At 42.0% G+C, this 10,783-nt stretch overlaps 1 protein-coding gene across 6 annotated transcripts in view; it reads left to right on the plus strand.

Moving 5' to 3' along the window:
* Window positions 1–10,783, plus strand: part of Lrp2bp (LRP2 binding protein) — a 26,525-nt gene that overhangs the window by 9,583 nt on the left and 6,159 nt on the right. For 4 of the 6 annotated variants that reach the window (XM_021169520.1, XM_021169518.1, XM_029480590.1 and 1 more), the window contains exons 2-7: window positions 1,734–1,854; window positions 2,557–2,669; window positions 3,637–3,750; window positions 7,332–7,474; window positions 7,554–7,659; window positions 9,790–10,013. In XM_021169520.1, coding sequence (XP_021025179.1) covers window positions 1,755–1,854; window positions 2,557–2,669; window positions 3,637–3,750; window positions 7,332–7,474; window positions 7,554–7,659; window positions 9,790–10,013 — 800 coding nt within the window. In that variant the 5' untranslated portion in view covers window positions 1,734–1,754. Of the gene's footprint in view, window positions 1–1,217; window positions 1,420–1,733; window positions 1,855–1,936; window positions 2,372–2,556; window positions 2,670–3,636; window positions 3,751–7,331; window positions 7,475–7,553; window positions 7,660–9,789; window positions 10,014–10,783 lie in introns of those variants that run through there. The other 2 variants (XM_021169519.1, XM_029480591.1) reach the window with 2 other exon arrangements.

The following is a 10,783-nucleotide window of genomic DNA, read 5'->3' on the forward strand; positions in this document are numbered from 1 at the left end:
CTAAACCTTGTTAGATAGCAGCACACTGTATTAATGTCTCCAGAGAAATAATGTCTTTTCATCTAGTTTGTGAGTGGTGGTTGACAGTAGGCTGTCATATTTGGATTGCTTTCTTCTATATATCTTACTCATGTGGCTTTGTTCATTGGGAACTTTATATTCTATAGTGGAAACTTAGGTTTTGCAATATACATAATTCAATTACTTTACTTTTTAAAGATTAATTCTTATGAGTATGTGTATGTGTGTCTGCATGCATATATGTCACATGTGAGGGGTGCCAGCAGAGCCGAGAAGTGGGTGGTCACTCTCTAGAGCTGGAGCTACAGGTGGTTGGGAGCCACTCAAGGTGGCTTCTGGGAACCAAGTTCAGATCCTCTGGAAACACTTTGACTTGTTTTGTTGTTGTTGTTTTGTTTTGTTTTAATTAATTTCTTTCTATTTTTATGTGTATGAGTGGTTTGACTGCATGTGTGTATGTGTATCACTAGAGAGATACATGTGTGTACATGTACACTAGGCACATGTGTCTAGTGACTGAATAAGTCAGAAGAGGGCATCCAATCCCCAGGAACTACATTACAGACAGTTGTGAGATGCCCTGTGGTGGGCTGGGAACTAAACCCTGGTGCTCTTAACTGCTGAAACCACCTCTCCAAACCAGTAACCAGCAACTTTGTTTTTTGTCTGGTTGTGGATAGGGTCTCACTATGTCGACCAGGCTGCCTTGTATTAGCAGAGATCTGCTAACCTCAGCCTCCTGAGTGCCAGAATTAAAGACATTTAGCCACCATGCTGGGCCCATTAACTTTGTATATCAAGGAAAGGACACTTTAAGAACCTTTATTTCAAACTACAGATAAAGACATTAGCTCTTAATTAACTCCTCCCACATACAGACAGTTCAGTGATTTTATTTTTTATTTTTTGCTTAGTTAGTAAAACATGTCTTTTTATTTTTTTTATTTTTTTTATTTTTTTTATTTATTTATTTTTTTGAGTTCCACTCTCACCCAATGAAGCAGCGTATTGCCTAAAATAGTATCCTGTAAGTATGTAAATGCAGCTGTCCAATCACAGAAAGCTTCTCTGAAGAACTTCTGTAGACCACCAATCAGAGAGACCTGGCCTGGGAGCTGGCTCCTGATTGGTGGAAGTAAGTTGAACCAGTAGAATGTCAAAGACCAAAAGAGAAAGAAAAAAAAAAAAAAAAAAAGCATAGCAACAACAGAGTTTGCTGTCTTCACTACTCTCAGCTTAGGCCAACCTGGACTCCTTCAACCCAAATGAGGTGGCCCCTACATTTTATATGAAGGCTCTGATTTACCATGCAGCAGTGGTCCATCTGGTAACATGGCAATCCAGTACAGACTGGAAGAGAAAACTGAGCAACAGAGCTAAAACACAGTGTATTCCCAGGTAAAACAGACGCATCCTGTCATCCGAGACGGATTACTCTGGCCAGTTTCAGTTAAAGGGCAACAGGAAAGTCCTCCCTGACAGGAGCAGCGACTGGGAGCGGTGTAGTCTGTTGCCACTGAGTGGCAGCAGTTGGAAATGACAGGACGCCCCCTGCCGTGTGTGAATCCTGAGCCAGACGGGATTTGTTGCTAGCTCACAGGGCCCCTTGGCCAGGCAATGTGGGGCAGATGCTTCTATGATGGGGAGTGAAGTCTCCCTTGGTGCTTTCCCGGGAGGAGAAATTGTAACCGCCTATGTGTTCTTCCTTACAGGACCCACATTGTGGAGACAGGATGAAGCTGAGCAGCGAGAAGTTGCCCAAAAACCCTTTCTCTCTGTCTCAGTATGCTGCCAAACAACAGAAATTCTTCCAGTGGAAGAAGGAAAAGCCTGGTATACATCTGAATAGTAAATTCTTGCTTGGAAAATATTTTTACTGAAATTCCATGTGAGCTCAGAATAAACAAAACAAACAAAAACCCATGCCACTGGTTTCCAGGAGGTAGTTAATGTTATACTCCTTTCTGGCTTTCCTGGAAATTAGTGACCTTCGTACTCAGACAGCAAGCTGATCCTGGAGGTGTTTCACAATTCAAGCCTGATTACATTTTCACCCCCCAGCACTTAAGGACTCGTTCTAAAAAAGAGACGCCAGATGTTGCTTCCCTCAGAGAGCGCAACGCTGTGCTTAATTTCAAATGGATATTGAAAGCTATTTTTACATAAGCTTGTAAAAACTAAACTGGAGATGGCCAGCCCATTTGATTAGTAGTCCTAAAATGGCTCAGGCTAAGAGTTTAACTCACTCACAGACAGCTTTGCCCAGTGCAGGCAGAGACTGCATTGGAGTAACTACCTGGCCAGCGAACCCTCTCACCCAAGCACAATAAACACTTCTTGATTATGCCAGGTGTGTGTTGGTGCTGTGATCATGATTCTGTTTAGGTTATGTTCTTTCTCTGAGCTAAGCTTTAGGAACGAGAAGTTGGAAAGAGGCTGAGATTAACGGCATCTAATGAATTCTACATTACGTGTGGCTTCACGAGAGAACCTGCACATCATATAGCTAACACAGTTTTTGCCTTTCTGAATCAGATTATTACTGCCACGCTAATTTGGTGGATACAGCATTGCAGTTCCTGAAAGAAAGAATAAGAAGAGGGGATGCTATGGCATATTTTCTAAGAGGCCAACTCTATTTTGAAGAGGTAACAATAGTGCTTCTTCTTCTTCTTCTTCTTCTTCTTCTTCTTCTTCTTCTTCTTCTTCTTCTTCTTCTTCTTCTTCTTCTTCTTCTTCCCCTTCCCCCCCTCCTCCTTCCTCCTCTTCTTCTTCTTGGTATAATTGTATTCTTAGGATTAATTGTTGGGGCTGTTAGTGTACTAGTAAAGTAGTTGAAAAGGGTTGATAAGACCCTGGATTCCATCTGAGCATCACACACACAAAGCAGAGGCAGAAGGTGGTCCCTGCAAACTTTCAAATGAGTCTCTTACACTGTTTTGTCAGAGAAATTCTGCAAAATCACATAGGTTGTGGTTGTGGCACACAGATATAAGATTAAGCAGACATCTGAACCTTCTTCAGAAAGATTATTCTAAGGGCATCATTTTGAGAAATCCATCTTTATCCTGTCAATTTTGTGGTTTTATTTGTAATATGTAGTATCATTAACAAGCTATTTGCATAGGAACAATAATTGAAAGCCCTGATTATTGGGCATGAGAAGTAGCTCCTCATATATCCTGTACAGCACGAGGAGACCATTGCCTTATTATCCACACCATGGGGGGATAGCTCTGTAGGTAGAGAGAAAAACCTTCTGTGTGCTCTCCCTTCAGGTCCAGTAATAGTGTGTCAGTTATTCACTGAATTCCAAAGGATTGCGTAGAGTCCCTCTGGATCCTTTGAGTCACAGACTCGGTTTTCTCTAACCTTTTGATACTTGTGCCTTCATTTACTCTATAAATAAAAACCTTCTGAAGGCTTGTTTCCACAACCTCTCTGAGATGGCATGGCCTGATGGCCTAAGCCACTGTCTTCTCCATTTGGGCCTTCAGTTCCAATATGGCCGAATCACTTGTTAACTGTGACCTTAGGCAGGAATGACCATTGTATGCTTCTGTTTGGGTTTACTATAAACACATAATAAAATTAAATACTCTCTGTGGCTTTCAGGGCTGGTATGAAGAAGCCTTAGCGCAGTTTGAGGAAATCCAGGAGAAAGACCATCAAGCAATTTATCAGCTAGGAGTGATGTATTATGATGGCCTGGGGACCACTGCAAATGCTGTAAGTTATCATTTTGTCCACGGTACTTAAGATTCCACTACCAATGGGCTACCTGATGCAATTGAATTATATTTTTAAAAATCTCTATTTTAACATATTAATATACCACTTTCAGTATTCTAACGGATACTGATGTCACTGCACACATATATAAAAGACAAAGTTAATTTCTTTTGGTCCCTTCCCACTTTGTCCCCATTCAGGTCCAAACCTAAACTAGCAGCTTCTTGACATAACTAGATTCAACTGTCAGAAACAATATTGAACTTGAATGACCATCCGCAACTACTACAGGCATGCTCTATCTTTCCAATTATTTCTTCCTCCTTGTGAACAACAAGGAGTTATCCTCATGTTGACGGTGCCTCTATATTTTTGTTCACATGGTGAGCAGGTCTGGTGAGATAACATCCATTGCCACTTCAAACCGTTTCATCTCTCCTGGAAAACATCGTTTACCACTGAGTTCACTTTACTGTGCTGCAGGAAGAGCATGCACTCTGATCCTTTCTCTGAGCCTGGTTCTCACAGTTCCCAATGTGGCCTTCTCGGTTTCTGGAAAAGATTAAAGCTTTCCCACCAACTCTCACATTAGAAAGTTTACATAAAACTTACATAAAAGAATTCTTACATACTTTACAAATTGTACAAATGTCTATAGTTTTCAAATTGGAGAAGCCAAAGTGGAAAGCAAGCATTGTGTGTGAGGAGAGTTTTGATCATCTTGGCTGAGAAGTGACATTGTCGATTTGCCGTAGGTTTTCTTAGCTGCACAGTGTGAGTGTTTGAGGGTCATTTATAAACTTCTATACTCTACCACAAGAAGATTCCTTGCTATCATCAGCTCTCAACCTGCTGCCGAAAATATTTTCCCTTATTTCAGAGGAACTATGGGTGAAGGAGCTGCTGATACAGACAACCTCATGAGATATTAGCTCTGCAGCTTTCCATGCCTTTCTCTAGCATGTAAATGACTTCTAAGGACTGGCTTTCATTTATCTCTGCTTCCTCACCCAGTGCTCCCCTGTTTACACTTAAATCATGTCAAGGCTCAAGAGGTACAATTATTGTTAAAGGGTCATTTAACATGGAATTTAGAAATAAGTACTAAGGAAATTACAGTCATGGTGGGTACATCTTTCTAAAATCTTTAAAAATATTCATATCTAACCAGAAAGCACTTATCAAAAAAGGAACAGTTTCAACTCACCAAAGAGATAATAAACCACCAACTTTAATCTGCGTCTTGTTCATTTCTGTTATCATCCATAAGGGATTGCTTCCTGGTGGAGCTATCTCATGGTTTCTCCAAACCTTATCAACTCCTTTCTACCCTGTTCTTGCCTCTTTCTATGTGTTCTGTTTGCTTTGTCTTCTCCTGGAAGACAAGTAGATTGGTTCCCATCTTTCTCCCGCAGAGCATCATCATCATTCTTCCATTTGCTTTTTGTCAGTCCTGGTAATTATTGAGCTTTCTTCTCCTTAGAAGCCTGCTGTGGTTGGACTATGAAATAGCACTCATCATTTCTTCATACCTGTGGTGGCTACTTAATGATTTGTTTTCTCTTTAATTTCTTTATCCCTCACTGGGACACAGTTTCACAGGTCAGGAGGTTTGTCTATTTTGTTCACTGCAGTATGCCCAGGTCAGATCTATATAGCAGACTGGGTGAATATCTGTCCTTGTGGACCCATGCGGACACTGTTATCAAGGCCTTAATGTCAGTGGGTTTTCAAGGAACTTTACTACAGAAAGAGTCTATCTTCTGAGACAAAGCCTTCCTGCTCATGCTGGGGGATGACCTGTGGCCAGAAAAATGATAGAACTAGAAAAGTTGTGGGTTCTCTGAACTATAAAGTAGTGACTGTATAGAAATGATGAAGCTAAAAAAGTAAAAACAAAGCCATCTCCATATTTGAGCACTGTAATGCTTTTAATATTATAACATATTTAATATATAATATACCAAACATTATATGTATTTAATATTATATTTAATATTATAATATATCTCAATATTAGAACATTTAACATTATATGCATTTAATATTATATTTAATATAAAATATTTAACATTACACATAGTTAATATTATAATGTATTTAATATAAAATATTTAACATCAGAACATATTTAACATTATATGTATTTAACATTATATTTAATATTATAACATATTTAGTGTTATAATGTATTTAATATTATACATATTTAATAATATATTGGGAGATTCAATGTATTACCTTCACTAAAGAGGGCTTCATGGGACCACAAAGTTTAGGCAGGGAAAGCAAAGGGAGTGAAGAAAAGGATGTGGGGATTTAATTCACCCACTAACAGTTTCCATGGGAGCGCAACAGGAGAAGAGGGGAGACCGAAAGCATCATTGTGGGATTCTGAACATGTGAGAAGACAGCGCCTTGGCACCTTACCTTGTGTGCTCTTCCAAATGGTCCAGCTTCGACAGTTGAAGTTACCAACTAAACTCAAGGCTCCCAACAGACCTCTATTAGGGGCCCTAGCCTTAGGCTGACTGCTATGTCCTCCTACCGTCATGATTAGCAGTCAGGCCAAGAGAACAAAGTTGGGGCTATAGGGAGGGTTTAAAATGGCAGGTATTGGTTGAGAAACCAAAGGGCATTGCATTGATTACAGAACGCCACACAGAGGAGTCACATTCAAACAGAGACTTAAATGATGACCAAGGATCAAAAGAGAGGAAATCAGACAAACATTTCTGCAGACCCAGAAATGACTGGACACTGTGGTGCATGGGTCAGGAAGGAACCCGTCCAAAGCCAGCAATTTAGTTGACTTGGTTTAGCTAACCCAAGTCATTTCTGAAGAGTAGTAAGGCCATGGAATAGACACAGTCTGGACTGGAAAAACTGAAGGGGCAGATTCTGAGAGAAAGGAAGTCGGCCAGCCGAGGGACTGTCAACTTAGGTGACCTTTTGGTGGCCTAAGGGGATGCCTTAGTGGTGCTCTTTTATTTTGTTATTTTTATTTTATTATTTCATTATTTATTAAATTTTATTTTATTATATATTTGTTGTTTTTATTATTTTATTTTTATGGTTATTTTAATTGTGCGTGTGTGTGTTTGTGTGCAGGCATGCATGCACAGGTGCCTGTGGGGATTAGTGACAGCTGGATATGAGCCACCAACTTGGGCACTGGGAATCAAACTAGAATCAATCTAGAGTCCTCTGGAAGAGCAGCATAGTACACACACACACACATACACGCACACACGCACGCACACACAGATGTCAGAGGAGAACTCTTCTTGCACTGTGTGGCTTCTAGGGATCAAACTGAGATGGTTGAGTTTATTCACATGTATGTGCCTTTACCCACGGGAGATGTTTGTCACACTGTGCACAGGTCAGATGGAGAGAAAGTGGAAGACATATACCCCACAGCCCACAGGAATGCCTGACCAGCACATTTACAAAACCCCTCCTTGCTTATCTTTATCCCTGAAACTCCAGAGCAGTTGGTTATACTCTTAAGCATAGATTTGTGATTTGTACACACCCTCGTGTTTTTGTTTCCTTGTTCTTTTCCTTTGTGGAAGGAAAAAGGAGTGAAGTATATGAGGAAGATCCTCGACTCTTCATGCCCCCAGACAATGCACTTGAAATTTGCTGCTGCTTACAACCTCGGGAGAGCTTATTTTGAAGGAAAAGGGGTGAAGCGATCGGATGAGGAAGCAGAGAGGTACTCTTTCTTCAAGTTAAGCATTTGTGCTGCTAAAATGCCCAACCAAACACTAACCCTCCCTTGTTGTCTCTTTCAGACTGTGGCTGCTTGCTGCTGACAATGGAAACCCAAAAGCTAGCGTGAAGGCGCAAAGTATTCTAGGATTGTTTTATTCAATGAAAGAGCCAAAAGAGTTGGAAAAGGTAACTGCCCGGTCCCATTTAAAACCTTGTGTTTATTTTGGTTCTGGCAGAATACCCAGCCTCGCCTATGCTGAACTACACCTCAACCTCCCTCCTTTAATGCTAGCAGAGTATCTTGATTAATATTGTTTCACCAGCTCTCTTCGGAGAAGACAGTGTGGAACGAGTAGGCTTGAGTATGTATGGCTAACATCTCCTACACAAGGTGAAGGAGCTCCCACTTCAGGCTCTTGTGTCAGGCTTCCCATCGTCTTGACAAATATCTGACAGAGCAACTTGGTGCTCACCTCACTGCAGGCGCGAAGCAGAGACAGGGTGCTCCCTTCCAGCAGTGCTTCTCTCCACCCAGAAGTGTGCTTCATTGTCTCACAGTCTCTCAGCGCAATCAAATCTACAGTCTAGATTGAGCATCAAAAAAAAAAAAAAAAATCTCAAAGCTCAGCTCAAACCTTTCCCAACTCAACAGTCTCTGCCTTCCTGCTTTTACCAAAGGAGACTATGGATGTGAGACCCTGTTGTATGCTAGAAAAGGTTACACAAACAAAGCAAAAACTTTAAAGAAGAAAAGAAAAAGAAAGAAAAAGGAAAGAGGACTAGTCCTGAAATAATGGCCAGACTCCTTTGAGCACGATTAAAGTAAAGCTTCCTTTGATTTGAGGAAGCACTAAAGGTTGCTCGTGAGTAAACCACACGAGGATTTAAAAGCTAAAGCCACTGTATTTCTGACAAAATACTTTCTCACAAAAATGACTGGAAAAAATCCTATGAGAAGGACATGTAGGGCCGAGTCCGACTGGTCAGTGAAGGGTTAATGGCAAATTCCCTTTTTTTTGTTGTTGTTGTTGTTTTTCGAGACAGGGTTTCTCTATTTAGCCCTGGCTGTCCTGGAACTCACTCTGTAGACCAGGCTGGCCTTGAACTCAGAAATCCGCCTGCCTCTGCCTCCCAAGTGCTGGGATTAAAGGCATTCGCCACCACCGTCCAGCAAATTCCTAAAGGCAGGTAACAGTCAGGAATGTTCCAACAACCACGTGGACTTACTTTAAGTCAGATTCAGTGTTAGGTAAATGATCACGTGATAATTAATCAGGATTAATTAATTAATTCTATAATTACCAAGGATCAAAGCAGTTATGTGTGAGAAATTGCCTAGATTAGGATGACATCATCAGAGGACCTCCTCTAAATGTGGGTGGTTCTATTCCTCAGACTAGACCCTCAGACCACATAAACAAGAAAGCTGGGCCCTCCGGAATGGCTTGCCATGAGGCCTGACGACCTGAGTTTGACTCTCAGAACCCTCACGAGAAAGGAGAGAACTGACATGTCAGGTATCCGGGACATTGAAATGAGAAAATACAAACACAAACGATGCTCAGCCTAGGTTGCCTTTGATCCTGGCAGCCAGCACCTGTGAACTCCAGCCGGAACTCTCCTGGGGTTTGAGTGTGAAGTGATCCCGTAGACTCCTGTGTTTGAACATTTGGTCCAGACTGGTGCTGCTGTTTTGGAGAGCTGTGCAATCTCGCCTCTCTGAAACCTCTCTGGAGTGGAGCCTCTCTGGAGGAGGAGGAAGGAGGCAGAGCTGGAGGTTTTAGAGCCTGGTTCTACTTCCTACCCCCCCCCCCCTTTGCTTCCTGTATGTGGAGGCAACATGAGCATCCAGCTACCTCCTGTTCCTGTTGCCAAGCTTTCGATACCGCTGAGGGAGGGAGCCGGGAGCCAAACTAAGCCTTCCTTCCCGTAGGTGTGGTTGTCAGGCGCTTGGTCATAGCAACAGGAAGACATGCACAGGCTCCAACTCTCTGAGTTCGTATCCTGGCAGGTGCAGGCCTTCCCTCACTTCCTAGGTTAGACCTTTTCCACCTTTACTCCGCCAAACTTGTAGACCTTGAAACCCAAGACAAAGGACCTTCCTCTGCCAGGAGCAATGCTGACCTGTGGAACTCACCTTGGAACTTAGCACATGGCTCCCATGCCCTTATATCTACATATAGTCTAGGACAACCCTGTAGGACTCATTCCTGGAGATATATCCAATAACTATACAATTATAATTAGAATTTTTTTCTTTCTAGAACTCTCATAATTTCGTCATGCTGTTAATAAAATGAACTTGTGATTTCTCAGGCATTTTTCTGGCATTCGGAAGCTTGTGGCAATGGAAGTCTGGAGTCCCAAGGTGCACTTGGTCTCATGTACTTTTATGGACAGGGAATCCGCCAAGACACTGATGCCGCCCTGCACTGCTTACGGGAAGCAGCTGAGCGAGGGAATGTCTATGCCCAGGGGACTCTCGTGGAATACTACTACAAGATGAAGTTTTTTACCAAGTGTGTTTCGTTTTCCAAAAGGTGACTCTGAGTTCCTTTTGTGTTGCTATCCCACCAACACAGATGGGTGGTTTATAACAGATAGTGTTGCAGGGGACATTTTCAAGCCACAGCAATGTGTGAATGACAAGCTAGAGGCACTTATCTTGGTGTTCTTGGTATTATCTTGGCATTAACCACTTGGTGTTCTATGCCTGATTTGCCCAACAAAACTTCCTGCAGCGTCAAGATGACAGCTGCTCGATGATCTTAGATGCCACCGAAAACTGGAAATTTAAACCAGTTAAATTTTAAGGAAATAGCCAGTAGGACTAGTTATGACCACACTGGCACATACAGTTCTGGACCACTCACCTTCAGGATTTCAGAGCTATTAGCTGAAGCGGGTTTCTCAGTGGAAACACAACTTTAGACATGCCTACTAAGAAGTCTCGGTCTCTCTCCATTCTCCACTCATACAGCTCCATCACTGTGTGATTGGAAAATGCTTCGTGATTGTGAGGTGCTGGCATTGATCAAAGACCTAAACAAATGGTTTATGAATTCTTTGGAACCTTTGCTGAGTCCATAAAGCTCCTCTCTGTCTCTCTCTTTTTTTCTTGGATATTTTCTTCATTTACTTCAAATGCTATCCCAAAAGTTCCCTATACCCTCCCCCCGCCCTGCTCCCCTACCCACCCACTCCCACTTCTTGGCTCTGGCTTTCCCCTGTACTGAAGCATATAAAGTTTGCTAGACCAAGGGGCCTCTCTTCCCACTGATGGCCGACTAGGCCATCTTCTGCTACATAT

This window comes from Mus caroli, chromosome 8, assembly GCF_900094665.2.
Source record: "Mus caroli chromosome 8, CAROLI_EIJ_v1.1, whole genome shotgun sequence".
Lineage (NCBI taxonomy): Eukaryota > Metazoa > Chordata > Mammalia > Rodentia > Muridae > Mus > Mus caroli.